The sequence below is a fragment of the Leptodactylus fuscus genome, chromosome 1 (assembly GCF_031893055.1).
Source record: "Leptodactylus fuscus isolate aLepFus1 chromosome 1, aLepFus1.hap2, whole genome shotgun sequence".
In the NCBI taxonomy this organism is placed as follows: Eukaryota; Metazoa; Chordata; class Amphibia; order Anura; family Leptodactylidae; genus Leptodactylus; species Leptodactylus fuscus.
Genome location: NC_134265.1, coordinates 192,657,380 through 192,680,705, shown reverse-complemented (window position 1 = coordinate 192,680,705; position 23,326 = coordinate 192,657,380). Strand labels below are relative to the sequence as shown.

The window sequence follows — 23,326 nt, the reverse complement described above, 5'->3', positions numbered from 1 at the left end:
CATGACTCCACCCACTCCTGTCACCTTTCACCCTGTTTCTTATACTCTCCGTTCACCCTTCTCCCATCCCCCCAAAATAGCGGCCACATGGGATTAATAGCCCCGCCCCTTTCTGAGAATTGGCTTATTATCACGTCAGTCATGTTATGAAATCCAACCCCCTAGCCCCGCCACACAACGGTTACGCCCCTTAATTTTGATTGGTTTACAAAACCCGACACTCTTATTTCACCAACCAATCGAATAAGTTTTGTCACCAAGCAACCTTGTGCAGGGCGTATCCCGGGCTGCTCAGTCCGTGCTACGGTGGCCCGCAGTGAACGATTTCAGAAGCTTGTATCAGGACTAGCTAACAGAGGTGAGTGTCACCTGCTGGCGGGTGTATGGAGCCACTGAGCGCTAGTGCCATACTCCATTAAGGAGTGCCAGTCTCTGGAATGTTGCTGTTTACCTCAGTTAAGTTGCTGTTGGCACCGCTGTCAGTGTTTCTCCCCATATTGTCAGTATTGTTGTGGCTCTCACATGTTCCTGTGTCACGGGAAACTCATTGCCGTCAGCCGTGCTAGATGTAAAGGAATCTGGCTGTGACATCTGGGTGTACATCCAGCCTGGGCTGAGGTGGGTGGGTCTGACACTGGCATCACATGCTGCCTGGGCACACATAAACATTCACGATCGCAGGATTACTGGACAAATCCAGAAAAACAAAGCTCAGAAACTCTGCAAATCTTCTGAATACAGTGTGAGATTAGGCTCTGACCTATAAATCCTAGATTAGGATTACGGAGAGCTCCAATTGAAATAGTGATGTATGCTTGGATTACAGCTGGACTATACAGTGTTAAAGGAATTGTTTAATGCAGATTACGGGGTAATTCCTCTCACCAATCTTCTGCGGTACAGTAATCCCTATAGGAAATGGATGGGTTGGTGTTACTCACTCCTGAGTCCTGGTACCTACACAATAACTCGGATACTTTCAGATATCTGGTTGCCTTTTTTAAATGTCTCTTCCTATTCCCATAATGTTTACAATTAATTTATTGCCATGTGCCACATAAATGTAAAGCAGTTGTGAGTTTTGTTCACGTCCATGGTTTCTGGTTAATGCACCAATAAAGAGAATTTCCACCAAAAAAAAAACAACAAGCATTTGTACAGCAAAGGAATCAGCGACCGTGGCTGTAATATAAAGGAACTCCTGGATAAACCATCTAAAGGGTTGTAATGTTCATTGGCTTGTTAGCCTGAGCAGGTTCTCTGTCCAGTTGTCATTGTGCTAAATAACACTGTGCAGCATGACTGACTTGTCCTTCACTGTCTGATGTCAGCCTGATACCATATCTAACTACTGACCTCACATGCAATGACTGCATGACTAGATGAAGCTGCTCTCTGCCATCAAATGACTATTTAAAGAGGACCTTCCAGTTCCTCATTGATATGTGGAATTATATACCACTAGAAAGCTAAAAATAACGGTACTAATATCTCCCCACTGTCAGAAAGATGGGCCTTGCAGTCTAGCCTCATTGTCTCCTGACAATACTCTTCCATAGACTTGTACTATTGGGGGACGGGGCTTTCCTCACATATCAGTGATAAGGCTGTAAGGTCCGCCCTTATTATTCATACATTTTAGCTATATACTGTGTTTCCCCGAAAGTAAGACAGTGTCTTAGATTAAATTTTGGTCCTAAAGATATGCTATGTTTTATTTTCAGGGGATGTAGTATTTTATTTTTGTGTGCTGCCGCCACCACTGCGCTACACTGGATATGTGCTTGCTGCGCAAAGACATTATGAAGAAAAACATTGCATTGTCGCTGCTATGATACCGTACGTTGTATCTATTGTTCCTGCTGCTGTGGGATGAGCTGGGAGAGTGGAACCCCCCCCCCCCACCGCATACCATGTTTGTGTATGAACAGTGGGCATCTCCCAGCTCATCCTACAGCAGCAGGAACGGTGGATTATTATTGGGGGATGTCTTTCTTTCGGGGGTGCCTTATATTAGGCAATTCAATAAAACCTCTGCTATGTCTTACTTTCGGGGGGATGACTTATTTTGGGGGAAACAGGGTAGCACCAAACATATTCTGCAGCACCCTACAAATTGTAGGGTTCAAATACAGACAAAAAGATACATTACAGAGTCAATTCAAACAATGGGACTATGGGCCCAGCTCACAAGAGCTTACAATTTATGAGATAAATAGGGTGACACAAGAGGTAACCAGTGTGGCATCGGAGGTAGCATTGCTTATACAGTCGTGCAACCGTTTTTGTGATAGAGGTTACTGTCATTACGCATAAAGAAAGCTATATGAGCTCTCATCCTTTTGACATTGGGGAAGTATTGATGCAAAAATTAATGGCACCATTTTTTCCAGCACCCGGTAGCATACCAACAATGTACTGAATTCAGCACACTGTCAGCTTTCTAGCGATATATACTACTGTACATCAATGAGGACATAAAAGGTTAGAGTGCATTCACACGGAGGAAAATGGTGAGGAATTTTCCACACTCAAAAAAAAAAAAGCCTCCCATTGATTTCAATGGATTCTGCTAGCTTTTTTTTTTTTTTTTTTCCCCCGCTAGTGGGGGAAAAAAAAAACCTAGCTGAACCCATTGACTTCAATGGGAGGCTTTATTTTCAGCGTGGAAAATTCCACACCAAATTCCTCACCATTTTCTTCTGTGTGAATGCGCCCTTAAAGGTAAATTTGCATATGCTTATTCTAAGGTTTTAAAACCTTATAACTTGACTTTTCAGTAACATAAGGCTTTGTGAGGGGCAGCATAAGAAAGCATTGCATTGTGGCATTACTTGATGCCACACATGCTAGAGTCAAATTGAGTTGAAAAATCATCTGTGTGCCGCCCATGCACTAGCTTTGCTCCTGCAGCCCCATTCATTCAATGAATAGGGGCCATGGAAGCATGGCTGCAGAACTGAACAGGAATAGGACCTGTGAGTTTTGTGGCCCACACACTGGTCCATGTATTAGGGCCCCTTCACACGGCATAAGTGCACTTCTTATTTAGACCTGTACACGCGAGCGCTTCAAAATATATCCCATTCACTTCAATGGGAGCACTCGTGAAGCCGGCTTTACGTGCGCTCCCATTGAAGTGAATGGAGTGTGTTTTGAAGCGCTCACGTGTACGGGTCTAAATCAGCGGCGTGCGTACGCCGTGTGAAGGGGCCCTTAGGCTGCGGCCCCACGTTGTGGAAATGCAGCATTTTTTGAGCCAAAGTCAGGAGTGGATTTAACTCAGAACTTCTTCTATATTTTCTATTCCCTTTCAAGCCATTCCTGACTTTGGCTCAAAAAAACCACAGCAAAATCTGCAACAAAAAAATGTACCACATTTCTGCAATGTGGGGCCTCAGCCTTACACGGTCAAGTGCACAAGCCTGCAGGAATGAATGGGTCAGTGTGTTATCTGGGAAACGCCCAAATAGCACACTGAGGTATTACACAGTCGTCTGAAGGGGCCTAACAATTTTTGTGCCTAGTCCAACAGGTGGTTGCGGCTTGTTAAAAAGGGGGCAGCGGTTAATATGTAAAAAAATGTACTCCAGACAATGTGCCAAAATTCTGGGCAAAGTGGTGTTAGACTAGACTGTCTAAGGCTAAAGCCCCATGTTACAGGAACACAGCTTGCTTTTCTTTTTTTTTTTCAGATAAGATAATCCTTTAATAGTCCCAATACAGATACAGGATAATACACAGTAATATATTACAGAAGGTGACACACATAAGCTCAGAATAGCACATAGGAGAAAAATACTAGGAGTCATAGCAGCTAATGGAGAAAAAGAAGATTTTGGGATCATTTAGTTCTCTGTGTGGACTGCACTTCGCTTGGCCTGATATAGAAGAGCAGGCCACACAGAGAACTAAATGTTCCTGAAGTCTTTTGGGGTTTTTTTTGTTGTAGTTTTCTAAGCCAAAGCCAAGAATGCCTACTGAAGGAATGGGAAATGTATAGGAAGCTTATATTTCTACCTTCTGCTCAATCTACTCCTGACTTTGACTCAAAAAAAAAAACTGCAACAAAATCTGCAAAAAAAAAAGCTGTGTTTCTACAATGTGGGTCTTTATCCTAATACCCTGGCAGATTTTCAAACCGCATTAGACTCCTCTAGAAGATCTGGCCACAGTCCCTATTAACAGTGAGCTGCATACCATCCACCTAGATCAGTTTCAGGCATACTTGCTGTAGGTGACATGGCCCTCTTTCAAGGTCTGGAAAAATACTGTTTCCTTGAGGATAAATCTTAGAATATGGCGGACATCTGTTTCTTACTAAGCAAAAGGCAATGTGTATTATTTTCAGGAATGTTCGGTTTCCTTGACTGGAGTGTAGTGCATAGAAGTACAGGCATTGTTGTCACGATTGGTTGCCAAGATTACAAATAGTAAAAATACTGCATGTACCTTATGCCAGGTCACATCTGGCATGAGACAAGCCTCTGGGTTTTCTTTAGAGATCATGGGAATGACATTGCAACTTTTTTAGTCTAAATACAAGTGACAAAATGCTAAACATATTGTGGCCGTGCTGTCCAAATGGCATCATGTTCTTGCTCTAAGTTATAATTCTCTTATCAAAGCTAGTAAGATTGTAATAGAAGTTTATTCATCTATGGTGAAGTTTTGCCCCTTGAACGGTTTCACTATATTTGTATCACTCTGATCTACGACCTTTTCCCCCATCGCTTTTCACAGAAAGTAGTTTGCGAAATTTCTTCTTCCATTATATCTATAAGAAAACCGCCAGCATTTTCGTAGGTATTATTGACATGCTGCGATTTCCAAAACCACAATGATATTGAAAATCGTAGCATATCCGCTGCATGTATAATTTTTATTTTTTTTTTAAATTTTTATATACAATATGTGGATGGGATTCGCTAATGTAATGTAGTTGGAGAGTGTGCCAAGAAGAAGCCATGTTTATTTGACAGCAGATGGGTTAAGACACTTAAGTAAATTGTGTTTGGTTATAAAATATGTAAAAATACACTTGTAAAATCATTACAGAGCAAACATGTAATGTGCCGAAGCACTGATAACGCTCAGTGTGCACTGTGGGTTTATAGCTTCAATGGCCTTATCTCAGTGAAATGAATGTGTTTGTACAATATCTTAGTCACTTCCATAAATACTCCAGGATAATGATTTACTAGTACACTTTATACACTCTGAATTCAACCTGAAACTTCCCATAGACAGTAGATTTCAGTTGGTAGTATCCACTATCAATATAATGTACCATCAGAGAAGGAAAGATGTCTAGTTCTGTCTGACACTAGAAACAGGTAAGTGATTATTATTGTGGGCCCCAGCAGGGAACATGATGGTTCCATGCCTGAGGTCTTTAAGCAAGAATTAGTTTCCTGTTGATCTTTGTGTTTATTCAGACTAATGTTATTGTCCATTGTGTTTCTGCAAACGAAATAATTGTGAAGCTCCATGTGTTGTCAGTGTGCAGTTGGAGGAAATCTCAGACAAATATGGGCAATTTTGATGTTCTGTCAAAGAGTGCAGTATATACAGACTTGGACTTCATCTGCATGTAGACTACTGAAGAATGTTGCTCTTTTATGCTACGAATAGACCATGATGTTTGAAGTCTAAGACTGAGGCCCTATGTTGCAGAAAAGCAGTTTTTTTTTTTTTTTTCTTTTGCAGATTTTTCTTCGTTTTTTTTTTAGCCAAAGCCAGCAGTGGACTGAGCATAACGGAGAAGTGTTAGTACTTCCTATATATTTCCCATTCATTCTGTAGCCACTACTAGTTTTGGCTCCAAAAAAAAAAACAAAACCTCTGTAAAAAAAAAAAAAAAAAAAAAAAAAAGTATTTCTGTAATGTGGGGCCTCAGCCTGCAGGGTTTTTTTTGGCTCCCAGGTGGTGTTCTCTTGTACCGATGATCTGTTCATAGGATTGGTCACCAGTAACTGAAGTCTGCACCAATTAACTGCTGCGACTTCCTCTGGGCACTGAGAAATACAACTGTGGTTGCAGCCAGAAGCAGTTCTGTACTTGCTCAAATGATAGGTGCAGAACTGCAGCCTCATCCATTGTGTAGCCGTGGTTCCAGGGCGCTGCAGCTCTGCACCTATTACTTGAATAGACGTAGAACTGCTTCCAGCACTGGAAGTAGCAGGATCAACTGATCGGAATGGGATCCAGGTGTCAGACTCCCCACCAATCGTATACTGATGGCCTGTCCTGTGGATAGGTCATCAGTAAAAAAACAATGTGGGGCCGAAAAACCACTCAAAATATACCCTTTATGCACGTTGTAAACCAGTGCTAAAAGCCAAAATTATATTGCAGAGTTATCAATAGTTTATTGTGTATGTTTTATATCACTGCTGCTGTGTAGACTACTAAAATGTGGGGTTTAGTAGATTTAAAAAAACATCTAAACTAGTTTAGTGTTCATTTATGCTTTTTAGTTTTATAGAAACTTGCTCTTCCATAAATGGATCTCGAGACTTTTTTTTTAAATCTTTGTAGGAGTGACTTTACATTCAGTTTGAGGAAGATCGTGGTATGGAGAATGGTATTAAAGAAAGTCAAGTGGGTCTAAGCAAAAATGGCAGACATACTGCGCTGCCTTCTGGTATGGTGTCAGAGGTAAGAACTAAACAGAATATACAGATCCTTTGCTACTGCTCACAGTTAGGCTGCCTTCACATGGGCGTTTACACTCCGCTCATTCAGACAAGTAAACACATGTCAAAGTGACCGCTGTAAAACAGAATCCCATAGACTTCAATGTGTGCCGGTCTTACCCATTGATTTCAATGTGTAGCGCGTGTGAAGGCAGCCTAACTGAACAGAATGTATTTGTCACAGGTGAAGTGATGCAATGCCTTCAGTGGAATCTTTCACCATCTTAACTTGCTCTGACTCTTTACGTCCTTCAGTAGGTGCTACATCATTGATTCTGGTGTAGTTAGATTTTATCTCTAGCCCCCATCTTTCCTGAGAAAGAATTTCTGTTATTTTCAGTATAATTATGCTATTCTGTCAAGTGGGTTTTGCTGGGTTAGAGTTGATGGCCTTGGACCACTAACCTGACAGCCTAATTAGCATATTGTGTCCTAAATCTAACTGCATGGGTATGTTCACACAATGGTGCACCGTTTGGTACACCGGTCTTAATAGAGAAACTTGAATATTTTAACTATTTGTAGTATGAGGGATAGACTATCTTGAGGTGTCAGTTTAAGGCTGGTTGCCTGACTGGCAAGGTTTGGCCTTTTCATAAATCAGGCGCACCAGGAAACTGATTTGAGTTTTAATAAATATTTCAATCCAAGACGCCCATGTTCAAATTCACCCAATGTGGCTAACAGGAGTTGTGGTGCACATTTGGTGCAAGAAAGGGCCATGTACCACAGTACCGTTCCCATACGCCAGAGGGAGGGATAATTTCCCCCCATATATTCTGTGTGAAATCTGCCTTCCATAGTTTTCAAAGGTAAAAAACATGCCATTCCAAGTGATTCTTGTCTGACTTACTAAGTCAGCTACCACACATGGAGTAGCAACCTTAAATGCAGCTAATCTGCCTTCAGAGGGGTTTATGAGCTTTATATTTACCACAGAAATCTAAAGTGATTGCTGTAAAGTTACTGATCATCTCAGAAAAACACATCTTTATTACTTTTATTTTTCCCCATGAGAATGGATGGTCAGTGAGTTTTGCTATTGCATATTACTATATTTATAGCATCAACATATTAATACAGTGCATTGAGAGGCATGGCCTAGACCAGGGGTGCTCACACTTTGTCAGCATGTGAGCTACTTTATAACATGCCCAAGTCGAAAGATCTACTACCCACTTCTTGTGGGCGGGGCTGGGGCTGGCATGTGGGTGGGGTTGGGTATGTGGGCGGGGCCGGGTGGAGCGTGAGAGCAGGAGACAGCTGCGTTCTGTGGCCGCCCAGGGATCCCTGCTGTCTGCTTGTTCACAGCGCAGGCTGAGAGTTATCTCTGGACACTGGCAGGCTGGGGCTGTGGCAGCCCCGCCTGCCAGTGTCCGTAGATGACACTCAGCCTGCGCTGTGGACAAGCTGCACCCCGACTCCCTCCATCCCTAAGAGCGGCCTGCAAGTGTCCGGACTGCTTGTTCACAGCGCAGGCTGAGAGTGGACTCTCAGCCTGCAATGTGAACAAGTGGACACCGAGGATCCCTGGCTGCATCCTGTGATCAAACCATACGTCCATTGCGATCAACCGGTAGATCGCGTTCGACGTATTGGGCAACCCTGGCCTAGACAGTTTTCCACTAGCAGGAAATAACCGGAGTTGTTACAGGCAGTCCCCCTTATTGCATATGCCACTGTCTCTCAACCTCAACTAGTGAAAAAGTTCCAACCAGGTACCCCCCAAGACTTTGTTTCAAGCCTCCATCTGCAGTTATGTCAGATTTGATAGAAAGATTAGCATGATAGTCTTCCCATGAAAATGACGGACACCATAATGTAACCCTAGCATACCTGTGAAAGGCAATGGTGTGACTGATCAATGGGGATACTTGTAATAAAGAGGCAGCAGTTTTGTTTGATTGCTGGTACTCCTTTACTGATTTGTTCTTCAAATATTAATACTACTTAGAACGACCTACAACACCGGTCAATTCAATAGAATTTATACTCTTGAGTGCCAAAGAACTGATCCACTCAAAAAAACAAAACAAAACTGAATTCTACATCAGATCTTAATATGACATTATTAAAAGGTAATATAGACCTTGCTAATACATGTGTGTTCTGGTTGACCCTGTTGAATTTCTTCAGTCTGGCTGTATGACTCTGGGTCGGTTCACATTAGCGTATGTATTCTGTCCGTTTAGAGTCCGCATGGAGACCCCTCAGACGGAATACAATTGCATGCGCTGTGCTGTAAAAGCACACAGACCCCATAGACTATAATGGGCTCCGTGTGCTTGCCATGCACTGCCCGCATGGGGGGGTCTCAATGCGGACTCTTAACCGGACGGAATACATACGCTAATGTGAACCAATCCTTACAATCAAAGAATCTTCCAATTGTGATTACCAAACCTGTAAACCCTACTCCGCACCCTGTCTTTTGTAAGCACTTTTTGAGTCTCCATGCAGTGTGTTTTTTTTTTGTTTTTGTAATTCAGCATGCATGCATTGATATATTTGTGTCCGTTCCAGAACTGTATGTCCTAATGTGATTATGAATAACCTAGGCACTCATGGGAGCTGGTTTTAGTTTCTTAAGGCAAAGGTGTGAAGAGATCTCAATGTTTGATATGAGTTTCTCTGACTACTTTAAACAGCAAGGAAAATTTCAGCAAATATATATATATATAATTTTTATTCTTTTCATTTTTCATAAAAACAATACAGCATAAATTAATACAAAGTCGAGGAGCACTATTCAGGACAGAAATTCTGTAGGGAGCGCATATTTTACCTAAAACCTACATAGGTGCCAAAGATAATGAGCGATATTAACGATGGGGGGGGGGGGGGATTTGTAACGAATTCAAATTAGATATTACATTTTACATTAACTTTATTCAAGAATTTTTTTCTTTTTCGGTCAGTTAAAAAATAGGGAACTTAACTACATATAACGAAAAACAAAAATCCTGAAAACACAGAACCTATTTCTTAAATCTTAAAAAACTTAATGTCTTCATTCTAATGTGAAGAATGAGGCTGTTTTGATTTGCACAATTTGAACACTTCTGGCGCATTTGGCATCAATAACTCTTCCACAAACTTTTCAGCCTGTCGAATTATTTCAGCATCAGTAATCTCTTCAACACTGCAGTTGAAAAGTTGGATCACCCAAATCTGGTTCTGGATAATCACAACATCCATATTTTTACTTTTTAACATCATATTTGAACATACCTGCTGGATGTTGAAGCCGCTGTTCCTACTGGAGAGTCTGTGTCAGTCGTATTAACTGATTTTCAGAAGGATCCAGTCTTCAACCAGCGATCCATTGTGGAACAACCAAATTAGGAATGTTTTTCAAATAACACGTGGCGAATAACTGCAAATACTGCGCAAACTAAACTGACACAGCAAGGATAGAGTGACTGCACAATATGAGCATGAAAGGTGACTAAAGCACTTCCGTCGGTAGGTACAGTTTGCTTGGTGAATATACGAGACGGCGTATTAAAGGGGTATTCCCATGTACATAATCATATCTATATTTGTAGATAATTAAAAGTTAAACATTTTTGCAAATATTAAGTACCGTATTTTCGGACTATAAGACGCACTTTTATTCCCCCAAATTTCGGAGGAAAATGAGGGTGCGTCTTATAGTCCGAATGTGGGGGGGAGGAGCGGATTTGCAGCATGGCCGCGCTACTGCCACTGCTGGTTTTCTGCAGCGGCAGGAGCGTGACAATACTGCAGGCTCTGGCAGCTAAAACACTCCCCCGGCATCCGCCGGTCTATTACAGCAGATGCCGGGGACTGTCTTAGCTGCCGGGGCCTGCAGATTGCCACGCTCCTGCCGCTGAAGAAAACCAGTGGTGGCCGTAGCGCGGCCATGCTGCAAATCCGCTCCTCCTCCGCAGGTCCCGGCAGTTTAAAGTTAGCCCCGGGGCTGGTCCCCACCGGTCCCATACCTTTAGTGATGCAGGCCGACTCCTGCACGGCGAGGCCGCAGGAGCCGACCTGTTCCGATGACAGCCGGGAGCCTAATGAAGGCTCCGAGGCTTGTCATAGATATATATTACTATCGCGGCTGGTCTATGACCCTCCGCGATAGTAATGTATAGAATCTCCCATAGACGGCAATACACTTGTATTGCCGTCTATGGGACTTGCAATCAAATGATGTAGGGTCAAGCCCCCTAGGCAGGGGATAATAAAATAGTAAAAAAAAAAAAAAAAACTTAAAAAAATATAAAAAATAAAATAAATGTTCACCTCCTTTCCCTAGAATACATATAAAAGTATAACATTACTGTGAAACATACACATTAGGTATCCCTGTGCCTGAAAATGCCCGGTCTACTAATAGTTTTATGTACAGTGAACGTCAAAATCAAAAGTGCTAAACCGCATTAAACATTTCCCAAAATGGTATAACTAAAAAGTACACCTGGCCCCACAAAAAAAACGCCCTATACATCCCCGTACAGCTGCAGGGTCACCTGTCAATGTGGCCTTGCAGCTGTTCCAAAACTACAACTCCCATATATTAAATATTTTACCATTTTTTTTTTGCCTGAAATTTTTTTTTTCCCCTATTTTTCTCCTCTAAAACCTAGGTGCGTCTTATAGTCCGAAAAATACGGTAATTAAAAATTCTGCAGAGTTTTAAAGATTTTCTCTAACTTTCTTAGTGATGACAGTTTATCTTGATCGGTTGCCATGGATACGACCACTAATGCAGAAACTTTCTATGGTCTGGGACTTGTCAGGAACCCAGCTATGATTTTCTTATTGTAGCCGGGTTATCAGGCAGGGACACTACATGTATCAGAAGATATCCCGGCCACAATAAGGACATCATGGCTGATTTTTCTGACCTTAGAAAGTTTATGCATTGGTGGTCGTATCCATGACAACCTATCAAGATAACAGACTGTCACCACTGAGAAGGTGAGAGAAAATCTTTAAAACTCTGCAGAATTTTTAATTACTTACATTTGCAAAAATGTTTAACTTTTAATTATCTACAAATTAAAAAAATAATTATGTAGATGGGAATACCCCTTTAAGCAAGAAAGGGCGGTCTGAGACCAATTTGGAAGTGCCGTCCGACCATGAAGCATTAATCTGCTGGCATCGTATATTTGCCAAACAGACCGTAGTGCCACGCCGGTAGACTATTAGGAGTGCATGTGAACCAGTATTTTTATTTTGAAACCCTTCACATTTATTTATTTATTTATTTTTTCTATTGTTAACCATTTATTATCATATTGCCATATCGCGGAGAAACTCAACTGTGGAACCCTATACCATCGAGACAGTAACTTAAAATTGTTTTCTTGCTATGAACTTAAACATGTGGGTGAACCAGAATTAAAATTACTAGTATGTTGTGCCTTATTTAAAGAGAACCATTCATATCCTCGGGCACACATGGTTCTATATACCGCTAGAACGCTGACAGTGCTCTTAATTCCCATTATGTGCCCCGGGGCAAGAGACATCAGTGCATTTACCAATACATCTTCACTGTCAGAAAGGCGTTCCTGACAGTCTAGCCGGGCTATGAGGAATGTAGTAGTTTGAAGCTATGGAGTTGCTCTTGAAATAAATTAATATCTCTTCAATGGAGGCACAAATTTTCATGGGGGAAAGAAAATGTTATGTTCATGTGAGCCTGACCTATTAAACAGTATTGCTGGTTTAATATGCTTCACCCTGGTGACTGACTCCCTTTAACACTGATAGTCCCGATTCACATCTGCGTTTGGGGATTCTGTTCCCTTCTCCGCATGAAAAATGTGGAGAGAAAAGTCCTGCAAGCAACAATCTTCTCTCTGTTTTTTTTTTTTTTTTTTTTTTGTGCGGAAACCGAGCAGAAACCACACGGACCCCATTATAGTCTATGGGGTCCAGAGATTTATCCAAGGTAACCGCTTTTTTTTTTTTTTTTTTTTTTTTTATGCGATTAAAGAGGACATTTCATCAGATTGGGCACATGCAGTTTTATATACTGCTGGAAAGCTGACAGTGCGCTGAATTCAGCGCACCATCGGCTTTCCCGATCTGTGCCCGGTGTAAAGTGCTATCGGTCCCGGTACCGTAGGGCTTTACAGTCAGAAGGGCGTTTCTGACACTTAGCCAGGGACGCCCTTCTGCCCAGCAGCGCCTATTGCGCTGTACTGTGGAGCGGGGAGAAACGCCCCCCCTCCCTCTGCTGCTAATAGTCGTCTATGGACAAGCACTGTGAGCAGAGAGAGGGGGCGTTCCTCCCCGCTCCACAGTACAGCGCGATAGGCGCCGCGAGGCAGAAGGACGTTCCTGGCTAACTGTCAGAAACGCCCTTCTGACTGTAAAGCCCTACAGTATCGGGACCGATAGCGCTTTACACCGGGCACAGATCGGGAAAGCCGATGGTGCACTGAATTCAGCGCACTGTCAGCTTTCCAGCAGTATATAAAACTGCCTGTGCCTGATCTGATGAAAGGTCCTCTTTAAACGGGTGTTTTTGATCACTTGCTCAGACAGCCAATGGAAAGCCTTAGTGTGCAGTGATCTCTAGGTGACAGTAAATTGCCTGGTGCTGCTACGTTTTCTGGTCTTTTAATATTCTGGTTAATGGTCTCCATTATGAAGAGAGTACGTAGAAGAGATGGATTGTATCAGGTTGGTGAATAGGATGGAATAATGTCATTCATTGACTTGAATTTTTTTTGTCACAGAAAGGAACAAAGAATGATAAAGGAGTACTTAACTCCTTGATGTCTGGAGCTTTGGCTGGTGCTGTTGCTAAGACAGCTGTTGCCCCATTGGATCGAACCAAAATCATCTTCCAAGGTAAATGTTTCAAAAACCCCGGGCAATTATAGTAAATTTACAAATGGAGATTCCCTTAATTTAAAGCTCACTATCAAGCGTCATTTTCATTTTCATGGAAATTAAGTGTTATGCAGTGGTGTTAGAGTTGTACAAGCTAAGCCATTTTATAAATTCAAAGTATACCTCCTTTTGTTGTGTATGGTACTACTGGAATCCTCACCGAGGGATGTAAACCATGATGCAAATAGAATAGCACATTACTGCAGAGATGTTGGCGGAAGCAGACCTGCAGAAAACGGAATCCACCAGAATAGCAGGAGTCAAGAGTTGAATATTTGTTTTTGTTTTTTACAGCATTTGTGTGTGGTGTGTGGTTTTTTTTTTTGTTTTGTTTTGCTTTTTTCTTGTTCCAGATACCCCTCTATCTATATTTGTAGATGATTAAAGGGATCCTATCACTCGGACACAATTTTTTTTCTAGTTACCACATCGGAATAGCCTTAAAGGCTATTCTTCTCCTACCTTTCGCCGTCTTCTCCGTGCCGCCGTTCGCCTACAATCCCGGTTCTTTTTGGTATGCAAATGAGTTCTCTCGCAGCATTGGGGGTGGGCCCCAGCACTCAAACAGCACTGGTGGCATCCCCAATGCTGCAAGAGAACGGTCTCCAGCGCCGCCTCCATCTTCGTCAGCAGCGTACTCTTCAGCCTCTTCTTCCGGCAGTGGCTTGTAACTTCTAGGCCTCGGGCTTATTAGTATTTACTATTGTGTGACATCACCTCAGTGAATATTAATGAGGTGGTTGCCAGAAGATCCTCTATGAATTTCTAACTTTTAATTTTGTGAGCCAGGATTTGAAGCCAAGACACTGCTTGAGACACAAGCTCTATTAGTTTCAGTATGAGGATTTTAGTTATACCAAACTGCAATAGTGATTTACTGCCCTAGATAATGTATTGGTATATAGAGATGTCAATATAAGACAGTACATTATATACTTAGAAATCTATTTTCCAGTATATTTCTCTATATATCATACACATGCAGAAGAAAAAAGCTTGCTATGAGAAAAACATATTTAATTTTAAAAAATTCTTTAGCAATTTTTTTTAAATGATTATAAATGTGTTTGATCACGCTAAAAAATATTTAAAATCATCACTAATTTTGTACATAAAAATGGCGCAATTGTTTATTTGAATTAACTAGTAACATTCCAGGTGTCTAATAATATGGCATCTGGATATATGTAACTGCCCTTGCTCTTTTAAAAGGCCTCTCCCACTTGCCATTTGTGAATCACCCTGTGAAGGGCTCTCCTACTTTGACATCTCTTGAATTATCTTCTCATTTTGGCAACCAATCAAGACCACAGACCGCCATCACTTAAATGGACAGAGAAAACTTTTAAAACTCTACAACATTTTTCATTATATTTACAAAAATGTTTAAATTTAATTACCTATAAATTTAAAGGTTTTCTTAAAAGAAAAACCGTTTTAAGACTCTTAGATAAATATGGTACTTTATAGGACTGGCCTACAATAAACAGCATTGTAAGGCACTTCCTAACTTCTTGCTAGTTGTAGATCAGAGTCAACGACAAGTTTCGTAAAACCCCATTTCCATTTTTCGCCATTGTCTATGTGGTGATGCATGTCTCAGGTCACCTGTCCCTCCATTAGCTGCCACATTTTGGATAGATGGAGAAGAACATGGACTAAAAATGCATTCCTGTGTCCGGTCATTAATTATTCTTTTATTTCATTTGCAGTGTCTTCAAACAGATTCTCCGCTAAGGTAAGTACATTGCATTTGTAAGAAACCCTTGCTGGATTAGCTGATGACACACCTATAGTTTTTAGCTGCTGCCATTCTATGAGCAATTGTAGAACTGTTTTCATGCCTTGTATCAAAAAGTAGTCTCTGACAATGGTTCTTTCAACAGCTGTATGAGTCCCTTGTAAAATTAGCCAGTGCCCCCACGTTTATTAGTCACAGCCAAACCTTCCCCTTCTCTCTACCATGTGGACTTTGTAGTAAAAATGGAGGTGTCTGAAATAAAGGGTCTGGTTTTTTTTTTTTTTTTTTGGTTTTTTTTCCAGGAACCATACTACTATTGTCTGTGAGCTGTGACTAGTATAGCAGGTGGTGACAGGTCCTCTTTAAAGGGGATTTCGAGGACACTTATATTGATGACCTATCCCTAGGATAACTCATCAATGTGTGAGCTGTAGGGGTCCGAAACCCGGGTTCCCCTTTAATCAGCTGTTTAAAGAGGCCACTGCGTTCACTGCAGCCTCTTCTCTATGGCAATGATGTCACAGTCATCAGTTATGTGATACAGCATCAGCTCAGCCCTATTCAAGGGAAAAGGACTAAAAGCAATACCAAACACAAACCCTATGATATGTAAGGCACTGTGCTTGGTAATCTGTGAAGAGACTGCAGCTTTCACTCAAACACTGTCGCCTTTCCCAAAAGTTAATTGGTGGGGGTCTCGATTGTCAGATTCCCACCAATCACATATTGATGACTTGTCATTAAGAAAAGGTCATCAATATATAGGTCTTAGAAAAACCTTAGAAAATTGCAAATTGTTGTTTTTGATCACTTCACCTCCAACAAAACAGAAGAAAAAAAAAAAAAAGTGATCGACCAGACATGCATAGCAGAAAAGAATGCCAATATAAACTACATCTTGCCCTGCAGAAAAGAGCTCTGACTTATTACACAAAAATCTATAACTATTACAAAAAACCAAAAACTGAAAAAAGTTATACATTTCAGAATATAGTGTCTCCAGGCAAAAGAAAATTATTTTATTTTTTTTTCTTTTACAAAAAAATATTTTTATTTAGTAAAATGGTATAACAAAACCTGTTACCTATGGTATCCATGGAGTCCAAATGAGCATTGACGTGTCATTTATCATGCGTTTTAAACAAAACCCAAATTGTAATGATAGAATTGCAGATTTTTTTTCATGTTGCCACTACAAAAACCTCATACAAGTAATCAAAACATGTTTTCACCCCAAAATGGTGCCATCAAAAAATACAACTCTTCACTCAAAGCATAAGGCCTCATACGTCAACACAAAAATAAGAGTTGTGAATAAGGAGATTGAATATGGCAAAAGAGTTGCCCAGCTTTAATGCCCAAACTAGGCTGCACCCCTAAGGCTGTATTCACACTGAGTAACGCTGGTGTTTTTTGTGCTTATTTTTGCACATAGCGCCGCGTTAACGCCGGGCAACGCCAACGCAAAATAACGCGGCGCTACGCGGCGTTAACGTGGCGCTATGTGCAAAAATAAGCACAAAAAACGCCAGCGTTACTCAGTGTGAATACAGCCTAAAGGCTTATCCTGTACTTGTCATAACCAGATAATGTCTTCATAAATATCATACATTGTAGAATTAACAGTTTTGTTCTTTTACAGGAAGCCTACAGGTTGATATATCGCACTTACCTCAATGAGGGATTCCTGAGTCTCTGGAGAGGCAATTCTGCTACTATGGTTCGAGTTATCCCCTATGCTGCCATTCAGTTCTGTGCTCATGAACAGTATAAAAAACTACTTGGCAGCTATTATGGATTTGAAGGAGCGTAAGTATCTAGCTCTACTTCACAGAAATGACTGTCCTATTAATCTGTCATCTTTTGTTTAAGATTAATATAAAAACAGGCAAACAAGGCATGTAATCATAATCTACTAGTAGAGCTCTTAAAGGGGCTTTATCATTGGGAAAAGTCATTTTTAACTAATCCCTTACATGCATAGCCTTTAGAAATGCTATTTCAAACATACCTTTTGTATGTAAATTGCCTCAGTGGCTTTTGAATGAGCCCGTTTTTAGTCATATGCTAATGAGCTTCCAGCCAGCACAGGAAGTTCCCAGCAGCCTCCTCTCTGCTATTCTCTCCTATGTGTGTATGCAAACAGGAAGTCATCAGCAGCCTGTGCTGTACACATTTATAGGAAAGAATAGCAGGGAAGGTACACACAGACACTTCTGGGGTGCACAGAGGAGGCTAATTAGCATATGAATAAAACCGGTCTCAATCAAAAACCACTAAGGCGATTTACATACAAAAGGTAGGTGTGGAATAGCCTTTCTAAAGGTTATGTGAGTATGTGCTTATCTAAAAATGACTTTTCGTAATGATAGAGCCCCTTTAACTACAAGCCAGTATGTAAGACCGAATGCCTATTTCTGGACAGCCACTGTACAGAGAGAGCCCACACAACAAAGTGACTATACTATGCAGCAGACTATAAAATGCATGCCAGATTTAAAGGGGTTATCTGGATGATGAGAACATTGATGGCCTCAGGTTAGGTCATCAATATAAGTGCATTCCACGCGTGAACATACCGCGCGGCTAGCCACAATGGAATGCCCATACAGTGCATCGGCATCCCATTGCAACATTCCACTCCGGATTAGACCCAACTGAATGTGCTTAATTAGGAGGGAGTCTTGCACCGCGGACACCGCAGCGGAGTCAGCCGCAGAATCCGCGGGAAGAAGAGGCATGTTTATGCTTTTTTTTTTTTTTTTTTTTTTCCGCTACTACCCTGTTTCCCCGAAAATAAGTCATCCCCCGAAAGTAAAACATAGCAGAGGTTTTGTTGAATTGCCTATAATGCACCCCCTGAAAGTAAGACATCCACCAATAATAATAATCTTTCTGCGGAAAGATTGTATGAAGAAAAACATTGCAGCCAGCTGTACACTGTGTGTGATGTTCCGTGTGCACAGGTATGCCGGTTGCTGACACCGCTGCAATATGTTGTATCCACTGTTCCTTTGGCTGTAGGATGAGCAATCTAAGCATCATATGCACTAAGCATCATATGCGGTGGGGGGATTCACTCTCCCATCTCATCCCACAGCAGCAGGAACAGTGGATACAGCGTACGGTATGTTGTTTTTTGTTTGTTTTTGTTTTTTTTATACAACCTTTGCGTAGCAAAAAAGTTCTACTCTAGACTCTAGTCTATGACGTCATCGCGCCCGCCTGTGCTGAAAGCAAATGTGTTGTCTCGGTGTCTTATAAACCACAGGCCTGAAGTGGTTTGCAGTTTACAAGACAGTTGCAGAATAGATTTTAACTAAATAGCTAACTGCACCACTGCAAATGACACATGAATAGACAATATGAGACATTACAATGTAACAAAGAAATAAACATTTCAAACAGTAGGAGTGAGGGCCCTGCCCTGCTTACATTCTATAAGGAGATAGGTGGACACAAGAGGATTTGTTTGCTACAATGGTCCGGCAATCTTTTAATAGAAAAGGTTATGTATCTGAAGCTGTATGAGCCCGTCACCAGCTGGTATCTGTGAATAAACATTTACTAAGTGCAAAGAGTGCAGTGTAACTTCTAAATGGATAGGACAGGATTTAAGGAACAGAGGAGGAATGATAAGTGTTATTGTTCTATACTTCCGCACTCTGAACTATGATCAGGTTACATGATAAACCTGACCAAACGTGACTTTTAGGGCAGGTTTAAAGCTGCTGTAGGTGGAGATTAACCGGATTGTCCAGGGTAAAACATTCCAGAGCGTCAGTGCAACTCGAGGAAAGTCTTGGAGACGGGAGTGGGATGTTCAGTTAACAGAGGATGCAAGTCTAAGGTCATTGGCAGAAAGGACGCTTAGGGCTAGTTCACACGCCTCAAAATCCGCCTCCATACAATGGCGGTCTATGGAGTCCACTAGCGGAAAAAAGAAGCGAGCTGCCTTTAATTCAGGTGGATTCCGTGGCTCGCTGAGCCACAGCTTCCACCTGGCGGCAGCAACCTCTGGAGTCGGCCCATTCATTTGAGCCGACTTCGGAGGGGAAAACCGCGACGGTCGTGGCAGGCGGGTTTTGACCCGAGAGTAACGCGGCTCCCTGCATCACTCTCTGTGCCAAAATCCGCTCCCCGTGTGAACGAGCCCTTAGGGCAGTAGACAGTGACGAGAGAGGAAATATAGGGGCGCAGAGCACTATGGATGGATTTGTGGATGAGTGTGATAATTTTATATTGTATTCTGTGATGGATGGGCAACCAATATATCGACTGACACAAGGTAGGTGTGTGTGTGTGTGTGTGTGTGTGTACCGCTTTCACAGAAATATGAGACTGATGGCTGCATTCCGGAGAGTTTAGTAAGAGGATGTCCAATTAGAAGAGAATTGCAATAGTGAAGATGAAACAAAATCAGCATAACAATAAGGGTTTTTGAGGTTTCCACAGTGAGAAAAGGGCAAATTCTATTATACAACCCCCAGCTGGTATGCTGCCTTGGTGTAATAGTAAGGCTACAGACAGAAATTGAGATATCAGGGCTAGGTTGGTTAGTGGATGTTGGGAACACAAGAAATTCCCTTTTTGGAAAATTCAATTTCAGATAGAGAAGACATGATGTTGGAGACGGTAGAGGGACAGTCACCATTGTTCTGTAGTACTGCAGTGGTGATGTCATGGTATGAGGTATATAGTTGAGTATCATTAGCATAAAGATGGTATTGAAAGCTATATCTGCTGATGGTTTGTCCAAATGAGGCTGTGTACAGAAAAGAGAGGAGGGGTCTACTCTTGAGGAACCCCCTATCGCAAGGGGCTGAGAAAATGAAATAACACTAACAAATGGTACACTAAATGTGCGGTCAGAGAGAGCGATATCCCTGAGGCCAGTAGAGTGGAGCATAGTGAGGAGGAGTTGGTGGTCTTCATCTATCTTCTGCCATGAGTAACTGCATCTTTTATACACTTGTGATTGAATCACACTTGGTAATAGGGGAGGCACGATGCACTTCAATCCTATGTCTTCTTATATAAGATACATAGGCTTAGATGTAGGACTAAATTAGCTCATAAAACAATGAATCAATCAATGAATCAACACATGAACTAAGAACTATGCACAGAAAAACTAACAGACTTGCAAGCATCATAAAACACAGGTTATAACTGCAAACAAATACAACATCATATGATTTAGGATGATGAGAGTTGACGCTATACCAGGATTTAAACTTTGCACAGATGAGGAGGTGGATTCAGCAGACAGATAATATGGAGTATTGATACCATAGTTGGTCATATATTAGATGCATATTGGCAACATTTTCCAATTACACTAGCACCATCCAGTCTTTTAATGTGTATGGGGTTCTCCTTCAACCACAGATTTTGGGGGAGATTTTGGATTTTATCATGCCAGATTTTTGTGCTCTCAGGTATAAAAGCAACTACCAGAAGTCTGGCACTGCCATGCTCTGTGCTGGTTAAATATGTGTTTAATTTTATATTTAAGGCTGTGACATATGCAGGCATTTCAATTATGTAGACTTTATTTTGTTGTATATATTTTTTATATAATGTAATTTTAAGTGAATAAAATACTTGGTTTACTATTTTTTTTTTTTTTTTTTTTTTTGGGGGGGGGGGGTCAGTTTTGAGGCTCTCTGTAACAAAGCCTTAACTAGACCTCCCATATTCACCTTCTATTGCCAGTATTTGCAGATAAAGAGGGGGTATCAATTCAAATAGTTGCATCTCTACTTCTATGCCACTTAGATATGTGCCTCTTGTGTCACTTGAAAACTGAGCTTTAGAAAATGCAGACCTGCATATTATATATGTATAACTATGAGGCTTTGGTTTTTGTTTTTTTTGTTAGGCTAGTGACAGACAGTGTACCTAAATAGCCATGTCTAGGCCCCAGGCTGCTGGTGCCTTCACTTCTCTGTAAGACAATGAGCCAACTATAATCGGCTATATGTAATTGCTAATCATGTGGTTTTGCGGTTACTGTGCAGCTAGTAATCTAGCTGAAATTAGTTGCCTCATACACTTACAGAGAAGTGACAGCATTGGCAGACAGGACTGGATGTGGCTATAACTGCGTCCAGGTACACAATGTTTGTCACCACCCTTGGGAGAAGGTGACACATTATCTACCAAGCACAGATATAACTGCATTTAGTTCTGGGGTCTGAGGTACTTTCCCTTATAAGTGAGTGACACAATGACTAATTCCAGGCTATTTCTTATTACTAAAGGTATTTTCGCACACAGTTTTTTTGCAGGCTGATTTTGAGCCAGCATACATCTCGAAATCTGCCTCAATAAACTCCTTCCATGCATGTAAGTGGGAGTCAGTAGCAGGTTTTTTTTTTTTTTTTCTTATAGCTGATAGCAAAGGGGTGGGGGGGGGAGCGACATGACCTATCTTCAGGCGGATTCCACTGTGTTAACATACCCTAAGGGGGAGACCTATGTCCTGGGATGTAGTTATAACTGCTCTAAGTTCTGGGGTCACAGGAGCTTTCCCTTATTTCTCATTAATGGCCTCGTTAGCAGTAAAATGTCACAGTTATTAATGAGAAATAGCCTGGAATTAATTGTGTCCCTTACTTATAAGCTAAAGCTCCTCTGACCCCAGAACTGACTGCAGTTATAGCTACGTCCAGGTACATAGTGGGTCACCCCCTTTCTGAAGAGCCACATTCAGTTTATAATTGCAGTAACATCATATACATATATCATATATCTCGCTTATATGATAACCTCCAGTACACCTGAAGATTCAGTTTAATGGCCATTATGTTACAGGTGAGATGTATAGAACTTCTTCTAGGTATTACTGTAACTATAAACTGCATGCAGTGGTGCCGAGTAGAGTACTTTTGTGTTGTTTTGATAACATAAGAGTGTCTTTGTAGGGATCACATAACATGCCCTTGGTCACACCAATGACTTCTTGTCATGTGTCTCATTTAAATCGCATACTGATTTACAAGAGCAGCGTGATCTCCTTTCAGCTCTCTAGCAGGAAAGTCATGCATTCAACTCTAGTTATTTTAATTTTCTCAAAACCTTCTGCTTCAAGCTAGTATAGTTTGTATAATTTTTATTTATTTATTTAAAGTTTAGACTGTAAGATGTGATTCTGCTTTCCAAGTGCCTTGGGTGTCATGTATTTGTGGAAGAAATTGCCGACACTCATTTAAAGTTTGTGTGTAAAAGGTTACTTCTTTATTAATGTAGAAAAACCATCAAATCTCACAGGCATTATAAATCATTAATATTACAGATATTGTACCAGACTTTTCGGTCTGGTATAGAGACCTTTTCTAATGGGTATCTATAATGACATATGCGAGATGTGTGATAATGTATCGCTTATTTCAATATAAATGACAATACAAATTAAACTAACCATGAATACATATCAACATTTTGCTGATGAACTTTAATGAGTGCTGTCAATTACTACATATTTGATAACGGCCACGACAGGCCCTAACTGGCACTGACAATGCAGAGTGCTAACCTACTTTCTTCTGTCATGTATTGGTGGGGTCATTTGAGCAACAGATTGGAATCGGATGGGAATTGTGCAGATGTGGCTACAGGATTTTTTAGTTTTTTTTTCTAAAGCAGTATATTTATTGTTATACCAGAAAATGTGGTTTATTTGATTCATTGCAATATCTTGGCCTTAACACTAAGGGCGGGTTCACAACAGCGCCCGATCTCTGTTTTGAGGTTTCCTGCCCGAGAAACTGGACAGGAGACGGAAACTGGCAGGCAGTTTTCAAACCGGTTTGCAAAGTGAGCACCTGTGAGCGTCTTCTGCTCTCTGCTGCGAAACCGTCTACACAAAGTTGGACATGCAGGACTTTGTGTCCAGTTTATAAAAAAAAAAAAAAAATGGTTTCGCCGCAGAGAGCAGATGGAAACCTCAAAACAGAGATAGGGTGCTGGTGTGAACCTGCCCTAATATGGAATTTTCTAAGTG

General features: G+C 41.2%; 1 protein-coding gene across 1 annotated transcript in view; it reads left to right on the top strand.

Annotated features, from left to right (window-relative positions):
- Nucleotides 1-282: 282 nt before the first annotated feature.
- The window catches only part of SLC25A42 (solute carrier family 25 member 42), a 31,271-nt gene continuing 8,227 nt past the window's right edge, over nt 283-23,326 (top strand). The window contains exons 1-5 of the mRNA XM_075280703.1: nt 283-358; nt 6,541-6,660; nt 13,421-13,535; nt 15,290-15,315; nt 16,961-17,127. Of these exons, the coding sequence (XP_075136804.1) occupies nt 6,577-6,660; nt 13,421-13,535; nt 15,290-15,315; nt 16,961-17,127 (392 nt within the window). The 5' untranslated portion in view covers nt 283-358; nt 6,541-6,576. The remainder of the gene's footprint in view (nt 359-6,540; nt 6,661-13,420; nt 13,536-15,289; nt 15,316-16,960; nt 17,128-23,326) is intronic.